Genomic DNA, 16,570 nt, shown 5'->3' on the forward strand with positions numbered 1-16,570 from the left:
CAAGTCCTGTATTCTTCCCAATTCCAGGCTCCCCCCTCCACTCCTCCGTTGCACAAAGGAGGAAATACGTGATTTTCCCCTTTGTACAAACACTAAGCCCGCCCGAAACGTTAGTGACGCCCTCAACCGCAGCAGCAACAACAAAGACCACAACTCCATTTCTCATTTTCATATCAATTGGCAGAAATTATCTTTATTAGAAAAATGAAATTCTCCTGTATTTACATTTTTACACGATATGACTGGGCACTTTTGTTGCCTCGGGAGTTATGAACATATCAGTTTGCACACATATTTCAAACCCCATTCCTTAAGACAGCTGATAACACGCTGAACAAAAATAAAAGACGTACTACAAGGAGACAACCATAGTATATACTTCCTCTATCATAGAAAGGTGTTAAGCAAACGTGTAATTTTGTAGCTATGCTTGGAAATATTTAATACACTTATTAGCACTTCCTCATGCAGTGGATTAAAACATGACAGGTATACACTGTTACGGTTGGTAAGTGAACATCTTATTCCCAAATGAAAACCACTGAGTAGAGAACACAGCTTGCTTGGGGCTCCTCCACACAAGAGATAGAGCCAGTTCTGATGTGGGTTTTAGACTGTGTTTGCATGTAGCTGTGAATGGAAACCCTCTGCATAAGGACTTCAAACCCATCCATGTCGGGTTAAAAATGAACTCAGACACGGACCTATCAAGCTGCTTAATTCAATTCCTTTCTTGTGGGTAATGACCAGCTTGTGTATTATTATGCAGCGAGTCTTATAACACGAGTGAAAGATGGATAGTTTACCCTCTTTTTCTGGGTGAGAAGGCCATTATTTACGATGTTTATGATCTGCTTCTTTTTCAAGCCACCAATTAACTCACCTAATTCTTTCTGAATATTCAGCTTGAAATATATAGACTATACATAAACAAACGCACATTCTACTGTGATATACTACATTGAATTATCCCGACTACATAATTTGGAAAGTATATGCTTTTAAATTTGTTTTAGCAAGGGAATGAACAAGATTAAGATTCATAGTTAAAAACAACTGATAAAAAAATATTTTGGGACCCTCAGGCTTGGAAGGCATCTGAGCCATATCTAGCCATGTAATTAGTTGTATTGAGTAGCTTACTGAATTTTCTATGAAAATGTTATTCTTGACCAAATTTCTTATTTGAAAAAAATAAATAATTGACATCCTTTCCCAGGGAAAAATTTGAGAAACATAAATGTTACAAGTGCCACTTTCATCTTCCCAAATCCATCAGGATTTTCAAAGATGATCACCTGAATTTGACCCAAAATAGTCATCTGAATCTTTAATTTCTACCCTGGAACATTTACTTAATGGTCATGGCCTCAGAGCTGTGTCTACAAACCTTATAAACTAAAGATTAAAAAAAAAATAGATTTGAAAAGTCAATACTGTTCATTTGTTTGAATTAGCTTAACTGAGAATAGAAATAATTCAATAAGTCTTAGATGGCTAATGTAAAAACCTCGGTCGAATTCAAAAGCCTATGATTGTTCTTCATGGAAAATTGACAATGTTTTTATATTTCTGGACCTTCACTATTTGCTCAGCTATCAATAGTCTTTGATTTGAGCCCTTTAAAAGCTTGAAACAGCAAAATGTCAGATCAATGAGAAGCATTTAAAATGTCAAAGACAAACTTATGTTTGCTGGAGAACAATTAACCTTATTAATTTAAAAGGCAGCTGTGGTATTGGCTACTTGTTATATTAATATCCTTTTGAAGGCTCATCTTAAATCTTTCCCAAAGGTGTGAGAGAGAATTAACTGGAAGAGGTTATGACCCAGGGCTACTGCTAATGAGGAATGTTCTCAGAATTGCAAAAACGCAAACTCATTGTTTCACAAATGTAGTAGATAAGAGGGATTTATGAGTGATAATCTGTTTGGTCTTGTTTGTTTCTATGTACTGCTGACACTTTTTTGGAGGAGGTTAATCTGAGAAATGACTCCATTTTCAACAGTTTGGTTCCTGCTCCCTGGAGAGTTGTGTGCTTTGAAATACAGCTCCAGTGAAGAGATACCACTGGCCAAATTGTTCTTTTGAGTGTTCCAGTTTCTGCAAAGCTCAGCATCCCTGGGAGAATGTTGTCATGCACTTGTAGACCCAACAGGATTTCAAAATAGCTATTAAATAATAATAACCTTTCTGTCTTAAGAGACTTTACTGCCAGCTTGAAAGATGTAAAGGGCTAGAGAATTTCTCAGGGACTAGGACAACCCTACATTAGGTTAAATGACCCTCCAGAGGGATGTAATCACAGAACCTCCCCTGAAAACATTCCTTCAAACCCCACTCAGTTTCCTCATCTATAAAATGGTCCTAATGTGTCCCACCTCACAGTAAATGAAATGCCAGGAGAGAGAGGTGTGGCTTAGAACACTGGAGCAGGGTTCAAGGAAGGAAGGCATCATTGCCTCAGGGTCATCGCCTACACAGACTACACACTACCTCATTTTAGGCTCCTAGAAAGCCTGGTGGAAATACTCCAATTCAACATTCTTTAATGAGATAAACCAAACAAGCATTCAGTGGTGCAGCAGTTATCTTGATGTCAATAACCAGAAAAGTATCTCTAAGACAATTTGAAAAACATAGAACAGACTAAGAAGGGAAAAAAAATCTTAATAGCTGCCCCTCAGTCATACTTGATTACCAAACTCTTGATCATTTATGCAAAAACTTTATTTCCAATTCCCTGTCACACCTCCGAACCTCATTCCGTCTGCTTGGCAAAGACAAGCAACAGGAGGGTGCAGAGAGCATGCCCTTTCTGAAAATGGGCCACAATGTTTAGGAGAGCTTTGATGGGGGCCACAAGGCAGTGTGTGTGTGTGTGTGTGTGTGTGTGTGTGCGTGCAACCGCACATATGTGAGAGCATATTATTTGCATATGTTTAATGGAATTATCCCTGATGTCTACTAAGAAAGAGAAGAGATATTAGGAAGGGGATATTTAAGATTAGGCACATGCTAAGTAGAGAAAATAACTCCCCAGGAACCAAAAAAGTAAGTGCTGAGTGCAAGCATTCAGGGGAGAGACACAGACAGCATTCAAGTCTCAGAAGGGACCATGAACAGAGGTGGGGTCCCGGGAGTTTTCAACACACCCCAAACCAGACGACGAGGGGTAGGACACCAACCACCTTCCTCACCACAGAGGCTGAAACTCAAGCAATAGCCCCAGGGACCTCAAAACAGAATATCTCTTTTCCTGACTTCTATTCTGACCTCCCTGGAGGAGATCAGGCACTTTGAGACTATGGCTAATATTACAGATTTATTAGCAGATTCTGTGGCTGATGAGGCTGAAACCAATCTGAGCCTGTTTTCTTATCTGTAAAGTGGGAGCAATCATACTTAACATCCTTAAGGTTATTTTGAGGATTGCATTCTAGGACACGCTTAGAATACAGTCTACACTCAATGTAGATATATTTTGATATTTCCAAATTCAGGTGCTGAACCAAGGCGTGTCCTTGGGATGAACAGAGAATCCAACGTTCCAGTAACGTACAGAATAGGATGGACAGAGAAAAAATAAGCTCCCTCTCCACCCCACCATCTTTCTGAAACACACCTTGACCCCTTTTGCCATCTCCTTGTCCCATCTTCTCTCCAGGCACCTGATGTGTTCTCTTTTGCCAGCCACAACACGAGGCACTTGGGACTCAACAGGAATTCTCTCTACTTCCCTCCCTGATACATTTATACCCTGAACTATCCAAATATTCTTCACAAGTCAAAAACAAAACCAAACAAAAAAAGGTTTCAGAAAATAGTCTTTTTACATCATGGTCTATTTCCCAATCCTTTGAGGATTTTTTTCCACAACCTTTTCTTAAAGCACATGTCATAAAGCAGAGCTGGGAGGAGGCATGATTTGGCAACGGTTGGAGAACTGAATGGAACCAGATCCAAGGCTGCCTGTGCAAAAACCGAGAAGGGCAAGTTTGTTCACCTGATCAGATGCTCCTGGGTTCCCTAAGTACTGTCTTTGAAGGTTGAAATAATCAAGGGCATCTCCAGGAACAACAACTAGATTCTCTAAAGTTACCTGGGAGTGAGCCTAGGGAAGGGATTGTCTGTCTGTCTGTCTGTTTGAGCATGGAATCAGATAAAATTTTTATCTCCTGACACAAACTTTATTTATCATTTCCAGTTTTTTCATGTAGTCTATGTTTGCATTTCATGGGTCCTCAGCTATCTTTTGCATTAGGGAACTGAAGTTCTAGACCATACACTACTTATGGGAAGAGACTGTACTTTCTATTCCCTTCGCAGCTCCCCAATCCCAAATTGTCCTTCAAAGGAGAGTGGATACTCAGTCAGGTTCCATCAGCTAATCAGCGAGTGTCCTTTGTTCATCCCTGGCTCATGAGAAATATAACAATATTATCGCAGTGATCACTGCCAGCTTTCAACCTTGGTTTGAGGTTTTAAACTATATCCCTTATCAACTCTTCCCAGGGAATAGGTAGGTCCCTGAAAAAAAAGTTTCTCTTCTCCAGGACTCTGAAGCAGGAGGTTTTGGGGGAGCTTAAAGGAAAACCAAATTCAGAGAGGGATGCGTGGGTCTGTTTAAGGCAAGAGGCAAAGATAGCCAGGTCAGTTCTCTTAGGTTCTCTGGCTCTGATCCCAGAGGTACTCAGGGGAGAACTCCTGTGAGAAACCTAGGAACGAGATAGCCTGGAAAGGGGGACCAAGCTAGGAATTGGACCAGGAAGTCTCGGGTTCTAGACCTGACAACCTGACAATCTTATACAGATGACTACCGCCCCTTTGGAATGTCATTTTCTCTTAATTTTCCCGTCTCCCTTCCCCTCCCCCCAAACCTTGATGTAGTTCTCTAAGTTCTGGGCAGGCACCTTTAGCTGATACTATACTGAGTACTTCCGGGCACAGAAAGAGTGTGGGTGGGGGAAGAGGAGAAGGAGTTTAAACAGGAAATGTGCCCTTTGATGGGTTTACAGAAATCACATGCATGCCCTTATCAGCACTGTCTTCCAGAGCGAAAGTGAGCAGAATACATCCCACACCCCTAACCCCAGATATTTTTTTTTTTAATAAGGGGCCAAGAACTCCAACACCCAAATCCCACTTGGGCTCCATGATCCTCCCTAGAACTGAGATAATTAAAAAAAAAAAACAGTGCCCTCTTTACATAAATATCATCCCATCAATAACCAGAATGGGTTTTCCATGTGTTAATATCATTATCACCATTTAAATTTTAACATAAACTTTACATTATATACAATTTTATTTGGATAATACACTTACTTGTGAATTGTAGTAACCAAGCATGTATATTATATACATGTGTACATGAGCATTTATATTCACAGGATAAGTGCATTTGATCATCTCCGATCTCTACCAAGTGGCAAGCTGACCTCCTCTGATACAGTAAGATATGAACAAAGAATAATGTAAAGGGATTGAATGGAAAAGGGCAACTGCACATTGGGAGAACTTTTCAAGTAGAGACCCCACATAACCTCTCATTAAGCACTTGCAACCCTGTTTACCAAGAGAAGATGGGGTATCCAGAAAGGTCTAGTTTTATCTCAAGTGAAAATAAACACTGCTTTTCAAATGAAAATTGCCTTTAAGTCATATTAAATACCAACCACTGAGTTTAGCTTTCACCTATTCAGTTTTGGTTTTTGTTGGTGTGGGTCTTTCCCTTGAAGTCCAATTATGTCTACTCTAGCTGTGCTTAATACAAACAGGCTCTATTTCAGAAACAACTCATGTCCCCCTTTTAAGAATTCATACACAACAGTTATGCACAAAGAAACAGTACAGGGTTTGCATAAAGTTAATGAATATATTCAGCTCTTCTGAAAGATACTTAGGTTTCTCAATTTAGTATTTATTTAGGTCTTAAACCGCAAGGGATTTCAGTGCAAGCTATTTATTTATATGGCAACTGATTATTAAGGCTGCACTTTTTAAGTTTAAAGGAGATAAATTTTTAATCACCATTTAATTAACACCAACTTTTTTTTCCTTTTTCATTAGCAATTCCATCTGCAAAGAATTCGGGGCATTTGTCATTTCCTGAGAAGGACGCAGAATATTAAATACACATCAGTGGTAGACATATCAAATAGAATAAACAATGTATGACTGCGTGGCTGCCGTGGATCCTTTGACTAATTAACTGCCTTGGCTAGAGTCCCATTTAAGTGAAACTATTTCATTTGTAAACAAGGTGTAATTTTCTTTTTTCTCCCCTGAAAATAGGCGTGAATTGATTTGACTGATTTTGCTGCAACGGGTGAATTTTAATGCTTTCATCAGAGAACCTACGTATGAGCACTTCTCAGGCACCTTCTGAAACAGGGAAGAGAAAACCGGGTATAATCCATGAGACAGTGCTGGCTACAAACATGCAGTGAGATTTGCAAAGGACACAAGAGTAATGAGTAGGGTGATTATAATCCGGCACCTCTCATGGAAGCCTCACCGGCAGAAAAGTAGACCCACTGGTGACCTGCCCTCTCAGAGCATTAAAACTAGAGGTGGCCTAAGAACCTGCAGGTGTTAAGGATAACGGAAACAATTTTCCAGAAACCCAAAGGTTTCCCAGAGTAGAATTCACATCCTAGAAGACTCTCCTCATACACAGAATATTTTAAGTTGGTTTCATGTGCATACTGTTACCTATCTGAGGACTAGTTGGGTCCTTCTCAAGGAGAGAAAACCATTTGGAGTTAATGCAATATCATTACGGATGCCAGTTCCGACTTGAGTCAGAGGAAACTCCGGCACACATTTGGGTTCGGAGATTCTGGATCCTTGGCATCAACAAATCTAAGGACTCAGAGCCTAGACGTGTCAGAGGAACCCTCTGTAATGAACCCATAGTTCAGGGCCTCCTGTGTAATTCTTATCACCTCCTGTACTGCAGGTGTGATTTCCTGTTGGATGTTATATTCCTGCTACTCTTTCTCCAAAGAACTGAAATGACTTGGATTACCTCTGAATAGCTCAACATCACTATCTTTCACTTGGAAAGGGACCATCCCATCAATGGTCAATTGTCTTAAGTTTGGGATCATCACTACTAAGAGTCAGTGAATTTGTGAAGGAAGGAAATGGTATTTATTACATAGCAGCCAATCCTATTTATTTTTTTAAAAACACTTTAGGTATTAAAGGAAGTGTATACTTTTTTTCACTACATTACTGTCGGTTCTTCCCAAAGCCATGTTTTTAGTTTCTATACCCAGAGAGGCATGGGGTTAATAGCAGAACTAATGCTGTTATTAGAAGAAGGGTTTTTGATCTATGGGATAATTCCAAGTGTAATTCTCACTCTCCCTGGAGATCTCTGCCATATTTGGCAGCTCCCTGGTTTGGAGGACACTGGAGGAAGACAGACAGCCTCTTTAGACTGGCGATGTACTGCTGTTCTGTATTCTGGGGAGACCTTTCAATTCATTTCATGTCAAGACATGCCAGTCTGGTGAGGAAATGGAGGTGATCCTGGCTGGGGCTGTATAGTTCTAGAATGGAGTGGAAGGGCAAAGGCAGTAAATTCTAAAAAATGATACGGTCACAGGTGTGTCTAAGATTAGAAATTGGGGGGACTATTCCGGGTCTTTCAATCTAGGCTTCTCCATTGTTGGGTCTTGAGGCAGTAAAGGTGCAACATCCAAGAAATAAAATGCAACATTCAAGTGCGTTCGTCTTCAGCACCTAGTTGGCCCCTTCTGCCTTTCGACCTCAAAGACTTTCTCACCCACTGCCTCCCTCTACCTCTCTACCACTGACCCTGAACTTTACTGCAACCACTTTTCATCATTATAGGAATATTGTAGGTCAGGTGCACTTTCTCAAAGAGGGAGCCGCTCAATGAATCCTCAAGCTCTAAGAGAATTATTCCTGGCACCTGCCCACTCATGGGAGAGCATTGCCTACAAAACAGAACACAGCATGACTAAAAGAAACAGGATAACTTTTCAACTTGCCATTCTGTCCCCTCCTCCGGGAACCCCGAGCAAAATGCAGGAGGAAACCAGGAAATGGTCCGGCTCGTTTACATTAGCCTAGGGCTTCTGTAACATGACACCATAACAGACCCAGGTGCCCTGCAAAATGGGTGGTTACTTAGCCCAAGCATTTCAGGGATATTCATGTATTTAAAACACGCTAATTATTAGATTAGAACTATATAAAGTGTTCAATTAATATTGCTGTGGGTTTTATCATATTTAATTTTTAAACTAGAAAATTCTTGTCTGATGAAGTGTCATAACAACTGCCTTAATTTTGGGGGGCACGTTGCACGTACCAGGCACTGTGCTAAGAGCTTCTCACGCATAAAGATTCCCTACCCTTCCCCCAAGGTTTACAAAATGAGTATCATCTCATATCATTTACGCACAGGTTTAAGTAGATTGAGAATGGAGGTGACTCGGAAATGACAAATGCTTTGAGGAATTTTTCATCTCCTGTTGGTGCTAGTGAGGCAGTTTGCCTCCAATAGAGTGACTATTTCAGAAGAGAGAAATCGCTTGTCCCACTAAAGTTTATCCACAATTTGGAGCCAGCTGCTCGTGGTAGATGCATGAGTGTCTCTCATGTTTTGAAGGCTTTTGATTTAAGGAGGTTGGGGGTGGGGACGAGTGTCCAGCTGAATTTCAGGACGTTAAGGAAGATAACCCTACAGTCATGCTGGCCTTCAGCAGACGGATGGCTTTTTACTTCTTAAGGACCACAGTACACATATGGCTGCTGGCACATGCCACCACATTCACCACACTGGGAACAGCAACACACAATGAAACGCCACCATGGTGATTCGGGGACTGAACGAGTGATGGTTACTCTTGCGGGGGAAGGGTAACAGATACTATACAACCCTGAGTCATCACCAGAAGGGGGGAAATGCAAACTTACGTACACAGGAGTCTTCGGGATAAACTACAACGGCCGCTGTGTCATAGACAGAAGATCCACACTTACACGATATTGAAGATACAAATGTGTGAGTTTATGCAGCTCTGAACAAGACCATCGAAGCCAAGGGTGAGAGAGTGTCTGTGAAATACACAAATCGACATCCAAAGGCATCCTTGTAGCTCTCTGCCTGAGGGCCCATCTGGCCTTTTACTCCAGATGTGTCTTGGAAATGGACTGCAGTGAAGCTAGCAGAGTGACCACAAACACACTGATTTGCTACTCTTTGGGGGAGCCTGGAGTTCTGGGGTTGGGCCGGGGCTGTGATGGAAGGCATAACAATAAAGCTGGACCAGTTATAAATCCAAACTTCCTAATCTCTTGCACATGTCAATCTCGCTACAGTGCAGATGCATTCTTGTTTTGTCTGTGTCAGATTTACATGCATACCATATTGCTTATTCTGTATTAGAGAAACCATTAGGCATTTCTGATGAGGAAATTACATGGTGGACTGGTCTTAATGGAATCTGGAATATAGGAAATCATCCCATCACCATCGGCATCCAACGCGTCATTATTGCCAACATACCTAGCGGGCATGTCCAGGAGACTGGCCCTTTTATTGGTTGATTTTTGGTTAAGGACTCACCTATCTGGTATCTGCCGTGCTCAGCACACACCTCACAAGACTCCTTGAGTGGAAGACTATGGCATGGAGCCATGTGCAAAAGAACCAACAGAAAAATACCTTCCTAAATCCTCTTCCTCTTTGCAGGGCACTACTGGACATCCAACATTTATCCTCCGGAACGTTGGCCATTACCTATGTTTCCCTATAGATAAAACATTAATGGAAGGTTTTAAACATCGGATTCAATACTAGGCATTTTCTTGTACACGCGTCTATTGCTGCAGGAATTTAAAACCCTGGGGGCAGAGTACATTTTATTCTTATTTGCAGCATAAGGCATAACATGCTCCGAAATATACACATCGCTGTGGCCTCTACTGTCCCTGGAACAGTATGATGCCGTCGACCTCAAGGACGATCGGAGATAGCTGTCATTCACCGCCTGGGATGGCAGCGAGTGTTTATAAGGGTCCGAGGGGCACCTCCCAATAACTAAGCGTTGGTCATCCCCGTAGGAGTGCAGGAAAGGGTTATCGGAGGTGTGGTCTGGCAAGAGAGACTTGCTCCGTTTGCTGACCTCCAGACCCTGGGGGAAAAGGGAGCCTTTGTTCCCCGAGAGTTTGCTTGAGGGGACACTAAAGAGACTCCCGTACAAGTTTCCCTCCAGAAGCCGCTCCCTGTCCTTGAGGCTTATGCTCCGGGAGGGCCTGCTAAGGTCCGCCTCCCTGGGACTGTCGAGGATGTTATCGTAGGAGTGCTGCCGGCTAATCCTCAGCTTGTTCTTTTGGAACTGGAGGGCGCTGTTCCGTGGCCAGCCCTGCTGGTACACCTCCTCCTGGGAAGCTGGGTTACCTGTCTCCTGAAGCATCTGGTCTTCGTCGATGTCATAGAGGTGCCCCATCCGCAGGCAGGCGTCGCATTTGAAGGGGGACCTCACGGTGAAGTGGCCTGAATAGGTGGGCAGGTTCGACAGGCAGCTCCTGCAGTGCGTGGAGTTCTGCCGGTACCGGTCGCTGCCCTCGCTGTGCGGGGAACTCTTGTCTTTCAAGGTGAAGTGCTTGGAGTAGAGTTTGTACTGGTCATTGTTGGGGAGCCCATCTTCATTGTGCAGGGGGGTCCTGTTCATGGGCAGTGTGGAGTCCCCCTTGCGGAAACTGTCACCGTGGTCCTGGTAGACACTGGAGAAGTCCACGTTCTCGGGAAGGGCCATGTTTTCGACGAACTGGGGAGGGTCGAGGTGGAAAGTGGGCTCCTTCTCCCCATCAATGGTGTAGATCTTGTCCCTGGGGGAGCTTGCTTTGGTCTTCAGGTAGGAGCGCTCGACCTCGCTGCAGTCCTTGGGGTATTTGGAGGCCACTGACCTTTTGAAGTTGTCCTTGGCCTTGTGGTTCTTACCGTTGTCAGGCTCCTGGTGGCACGTGGCCCGGCTCGAAGTTTCTGAGATGTCCGAGTGGGCCACCTCTTCTGGAAGGTACCTGGGACTCTTTAGGGAGTAGCTCCTGTTCTCCACGGTTCCCTCATCCCTCTGGGAGACTGGGTTCTGGGTCAGCGAGTCTTGGCGTAGAGAGTCCATGGATTTCTTCCAAAGCTGCCGGGGCCTGGAGTTCCCTTTGGGTTCCGTGCTCACGGCCACCTCCACCGTGTTAGGGTTAGACTCATTGAGAGTCAGGGGGTGCTGGCCCTGGAACACGTAGTTGTTGAGGTTATCCTTGTGCCTGTTGGCCACGAAGGTTTGCAGTTCGTTCATGTTGTCCCCAAAAATGCTGTCTTTCCCCTGAAAGGACCTGTTGTCTGAATATATCAAGTTTCCCTTATCTGAAACCATGTCCATGATGAGGGATCCTCTTTGAATGAACTCAGCAGCTCTTTTGGGGGAATCCATTCTTGAGGAGTTCATGTTGGACAAGTTGGAAATGTTTTTGGCTGACCGAAGGAGTTTTAACATGTTGCTCTGGGATCCGGTCAGATTGAAGTCTGGAGACTTCTTCTTTTCTTCAATGTGCACCCCGTGAATGCAGCTATAAATGCCCTGTGGGGAGGAGCACAAAACGCCATCAGCAGCAGCTAGGACATGAACCCATTTCACGCCTGAACTGTACCTGCAAAGGTGAGCATGACCTTCTTACAGGAGTCCTGGAGAAACAGTGAAATCCAATCTGAATCCTGATAACGTTTCTTAAATGTATGAGACCAGTGGCAAAGCATCAGGCTTATCTTGTCGCTCTGGCGCTTTTAGATTATCTGATTTATTTTGATTATCAAGATTATCTTACACTTTTGCCAATAGTCATACATGGAGTTCGAGAAAAAATATCCACTAATCCTCATACAACTATGAGGGTCTCAGCATCTCCAAACTGGCATGTAAGGATTTGATTGACCCTCCCAACACCCCGGTCACCAACCCTTACTTTTATTAAAGTTTCCCAGGATCATCTTTGGACTTTGGATACCAGAGAGTCAGCTATTGACAAACAAACTGAGTCAGCATACAAGGATCACCAATCATTGATTCCTTTGGGGAATTACTGCTACCCCTACACTGAAGCTATCAATTTAAGCATGAGACCCAATATTTATCTGACGGAAATAAAAACACTTAAAAAATATACATGCACCCCAATGTTCATCACACCATTATTTACAGTAGCCAAGATATGGAAGCAACTGAAGTGTCCATCGATAGAGGAATAGAAAAGAAGATGTGGCATGTACACACAGATACGCAGACACACAATGGAATAGTACTCAGCCATAAAAAAGAATGAAATCTTGCCATTTGTGACAACATAGATGGACCTAGAGGGTATTATGCTGAGATAAGTCAGACAGAGAAAGACAAATACCATATGATTTCACTTATATGTGGAATCTAAAACCAAAACAAATGAACAGCCGTAACAAAACAAAAGCAGATTCAATAGAAACAGAGAACAAACTGGTAGTTGCCAGAGGGGAGGGGGTTAGACGGATGGGTGAAACCGGTGAAGGGGATTAAGAGGTAAAATCTTCAGCTTTAAGATAAATAAGTCATGGGGATATAATGTACGGTATAGAAAATATAGTCAACAATATTCTAATAACTTTGTATGTGATAGATGGTAACTAAAGTTATTATGGTGATTATTTCATAATGTATAAAAATACTGAATCACTATGTAGTACACCTGATATACAATATTGTAAGCCAATTATACTTCAATTTAAAACCTCTGGAACAGTCTCTCCCAGCTCCACCCCCCCAGACAAAAAGAAGAAGAAGACCTGAGACCCATGTGTGGTCAGTCAGACATTTTTTGGAGGAATAGACATAGATGGTGGGATAAAAAGACATCATATGGCTTGAACCCCTGGAGCTCCCTTCTTGGACTTTTCACTTACCCACTCAATATAATATATATATATTCTTTGTGTTTTGGTTGTGTGAGAATTTGTTGAACACAGTTAGAGTTTTAGTTACTAAGAAGAGTGGAGAGTCCTGAGGACACGGTGATGCTGCATTTAAATCCACCCAGGGAACTGAGTGACGGAGGGACTTGGGGGCAGCTCAGATATAAGCACCCCCATGCATACATCTCTTGTTTTCCACTCCACCTTCCTCCTGTCTTAAAAATAACTGCTTACTTTTACTTGAAAGTAACTCAGGGGCAGAGCTCTTGACTCATTCTACAATAGGCAAAAGAGCATCAGTGGTATTGTGATTTGCGCTCCTCCCTTCCCCACTCCTGCCCCCAGATTTTGGCCGCGGTACCTAAAGGGAACAACTCGGTCCAGGCTGCAGGATTTGACCCGGTCCTCCCAAGACTGACAGGGAGCCGGCCCAAGAAGGGGTTTGTTTGTAAAAGGGATGCGGTAGCTGCTGCTGGCTTTGGCATAAACTAGTGGGGACTATGGGTGGGTAACTCTGGACTCCGTTACAGCGCCTCCATCGATTCCCCATGGTGGGGACGCACTGAACCAGCAGGGATGCTCACAGAACTGTGACAGCCTCAACCTGTTTGCACTGCTGCGTTTTTCTTGTAGTTTTCTAGAGACAGTCTCCACTCCGTCAAGAAACAGTAAACAGAAAAGCCTACAGTTGTGCATTTGAGCTTCTCTTTCTCTGACCCCCTTCAACCCCAGGCTGCACGGTGAAGGCTCCCGGAGGCCAAGGCCCTGGCATCGGGCACGTCCCACCTGCTGCAGCCTTACCTTTAGTCTTTTTCTCGATGCTGTGTGGTCTCCTTCCCTGTTCCCTCCCAGGAAGCAGTGTCTCCTCACTGCTTCCAGGGCTGCTGGACGTCAAAATCATACAAACGCACCGTGTATTTCACATAGCACAGTGCTTTTGAATCTTTTATGTTAACGTGTGCCTTCCCTGCCCAATTTAGTAATGTAGTAATCTCCTACAATGACCTAGAGGGATTCTGCTACTATGGGTGGAAATCAGTGTGTCTCCTACATGTCTGAATCAGCCAAGATCAGAGCCTTCTTTTCCTGTTGTTCGCATTACGAAAACACCAGCTTTTACATTTTTTCTAACTCTGCAATTTTACTTTAATGAGCTCGCCTCCTCCTTTTAGAGACTTTGAGAACTCGCTTCCGCCCTCCGCCATCAGGGCAGTGTGCTCCGGCCCGCCGCGGTGAGCCGGCTGTCTCTGTGCTCGCAGGAGGCCCACAGCAGTGGCCAGGGAGCTGAGCTACGTTCCAGGGCAGAGAGGACGGCTGCTGGCTGCTTCTTCTCAGCCCTCGTCTCCCCTGGGACCCACACCACACAGCCAAGGCAGTTCCCAGGTGCTGATCTGCCTGGCGAAGCCTCGGGAAGGAGTCAACGTGGTGCCTGCACCCCAGGTTTGGATGACAGTGTCCTCCAGCTAAGTTGACCCATCTTCCAGGTGTGCTGATGAGGAGGGGCGGGGTGTATTACAGAAGGATGGGAAGACCCAGAGGCCTGGAACCCACTGGAAATGAGCCCCAGCTCCATCCTTTATTAGCTCTGTGACCTTGGCTGAGCCACTACATCTTTTTGAGCCTCAAGTTCCACATCTGTAAGATGGGAATCATACACTCTAAGATGGGTACGAGGGCAAGATCTGATAAGGCAAGCAAAGCACCTGACGTGGAAGGGGCTCCACAAATGCTAGTGGGTGAGCTGCTCAGTCATCCCCGATGTGCCCTCCCTGCTTGTCACCTCACCTCTCTCTCCTCACACTAGTACGAGCACACAGCGCCCGTTTGATCGAAGCTGCAGGCTTGCTCTGGAAAGCCACTGCAGCTTTCTGATTAGATAAGTTGCCTAAACCCTACCTCAGGAGCCAAATCCCTGGGCTGGAGTTTCTTTCTTCCTTGCAGAGTTCTTTCTTTCCTCCTCTCTATTATTCATAGATTCAGGCTACCTTTTATGGGTTGTGGAAATAAGATGCTCTCTCGGCCCTATAATGGGCTCAGATGAAATTAGCATTGAAGACTCAACGTGTCATTCCAGACAGTTTGCTCTCTTCCACCCCCCGCCCCCTTTCTCACTGGGGCGATACTGTCCTCCTCGGTTCCCTGGTGCCTGGGCCTGATCCCTTAAGTGTCTGCTATGGTCTGCATGCTTGTGTACCCACCTCCCAATTCATATGCGGAGATCCTAGTGCCAAAGGTGATGGTATCAGTGGTAGGTAGGTGCTTATGTCATGAGGTCCAAGGTGGGGCCTTTGGGAGGAGCCCTCCTGAATGGGATAAGTGCTCTTGCAAAAGAGACCCCACAGAGCTCCCTCATCCCTTCAACACAAGGGGAAATCTGCAACCCGGAAGAGGGTCCTCACCCGACCACGCTGGCACCCTGATCTCGGACTTCCAGCCTCCAGAACCGTAAGCAATACATTTCTATTGTTGATAAAGCACCCAGTCTGCGGTATTTTGTTATAGCAGCCCGAAGGGACTAAGACAGTATCTGACTTCTATTCTGTCGGTCCCCACTGTGGGTCAGCCAGAAGCTGCTGCAAGCTCTCCTCTGGGCTCGTTGGGAAGATGCCACGGTTTCCACCTCCCTGGTCTCCAGCTTTGCTACATCTCCCATTCCTCATGTCTCTGGAGACAACCGAGGTGGTTCTTTTTTGCTGGTGACAGTGAATATTTTTTTCAACATGAAAGGGACAGCATTGCAGAGAGAAAACAAAAGTTAAGAGCATCCCACAGAAGAGAGGACGCGTTTTTGTAAGTCGTAATAAACAAAGGCCACAGCTGTGGGAGAGACTTGGTTCTAATGTAAAATAAATGACTCTGTGAACTCTGGCCTTCACCCTTGGCCGTGCCAGGAGGGCAGGCATCTGAGGTTTGCATTTGTGTCCCATGGGACATGGGGTCCTCTCTCCTCTAGGGAGGGGGAGACGGAAGTTCCAGTTCCAGCTTGTCAAGGCACAACACAGCAAAGCTGTGCCCAGTTCCCCCTTCACCCCCGGCCCTCAAGATGCTTGGAATGGGAGCGAGGGATTTAGTCCATTTCTCATAGTGACAATCCTATTAACTTGGCTTCTTTAATGATGTCTCCGACAGAGGGAACACTCTTCCAAAAACAAGCAGGATTTACAAGTAAAGGCAATAGTGTGCATTTGCTCACGGCAATCTCAGAATCATTTGGATATGGAAAGCCTTTAGTAACTGGTGAAGAGAATTAGCTTAAAGTTGGCTTAATACCTAGCTATATGCATGCATGTTGTTATTTTTAAGCAATCTGTGTGTTTAGAGGCCATCAAGCTAATTAGGAAATATGTATTTGCATAGAACTCAAGTTTAGAGTGCCACTGAATGGAGAAAATAAATCCTCCTGACTAAGCCCATGTGTACCTTCTGGATCTCTTAAAACCACCAAATACTAAGAATACACAAGTTCCTCTTTAGATGGTTATTTCATTTTCCCAATAAACATTAGCATATAAAATTAAATGTTTCTAACCATGTATTTTTCACCATGTTTCAAATCTAATTTGTTAAACTCTTTCAGAGTAAAAAAA

The 16,570-nt window shown here is 44.1% G+C and overlaps 1 protein-coding gene across 2 annotated transcripts in view; it reads right to left on the reverse strand.

Moving 5' to 3' along the window:
- Nucleotides 1-316: 316 nt before the first annotated feature.
- GRIN2A (glutamate ionotropic receptor NMDA type subunit 2A) overlaps nt 317-16,570 on the reverse strand; it is a 379,488-nt gene continuing 363,234 nt past the window's right edge. For both annotated transcript variants that reach the window (XM_036827160.1, XM_036827162.1), the window contains one exon: nt 317-11,622. In XM_036827160.1, the coding sequence (XP_036683055.1) occupies nt 9,823-11,622 (1,800 nt within the window). In that variant the 3' untranslated portion in view covers nt 317-9,822. The remainder of the gene's footprint in view (nt 11,623-16,570) is intronic.

The sequence above is a fragment of the Balaenoptera musculus genome, chromosome 15 (assembly GCF_009873245.2).
Source record: "Balaenoptera musculus isolate JJ_BM4_2016_0621 chromosome 15, mBalMus1.pri.v3, whole genome shotgun sequence".
Classification (NCBI taxonomy): Eukaryota; Metazoa; Chordata; class Mammalia; order Artiodactyla; family Balaenopteridae; genus Balaenoptera; species Balaenoptera musculus.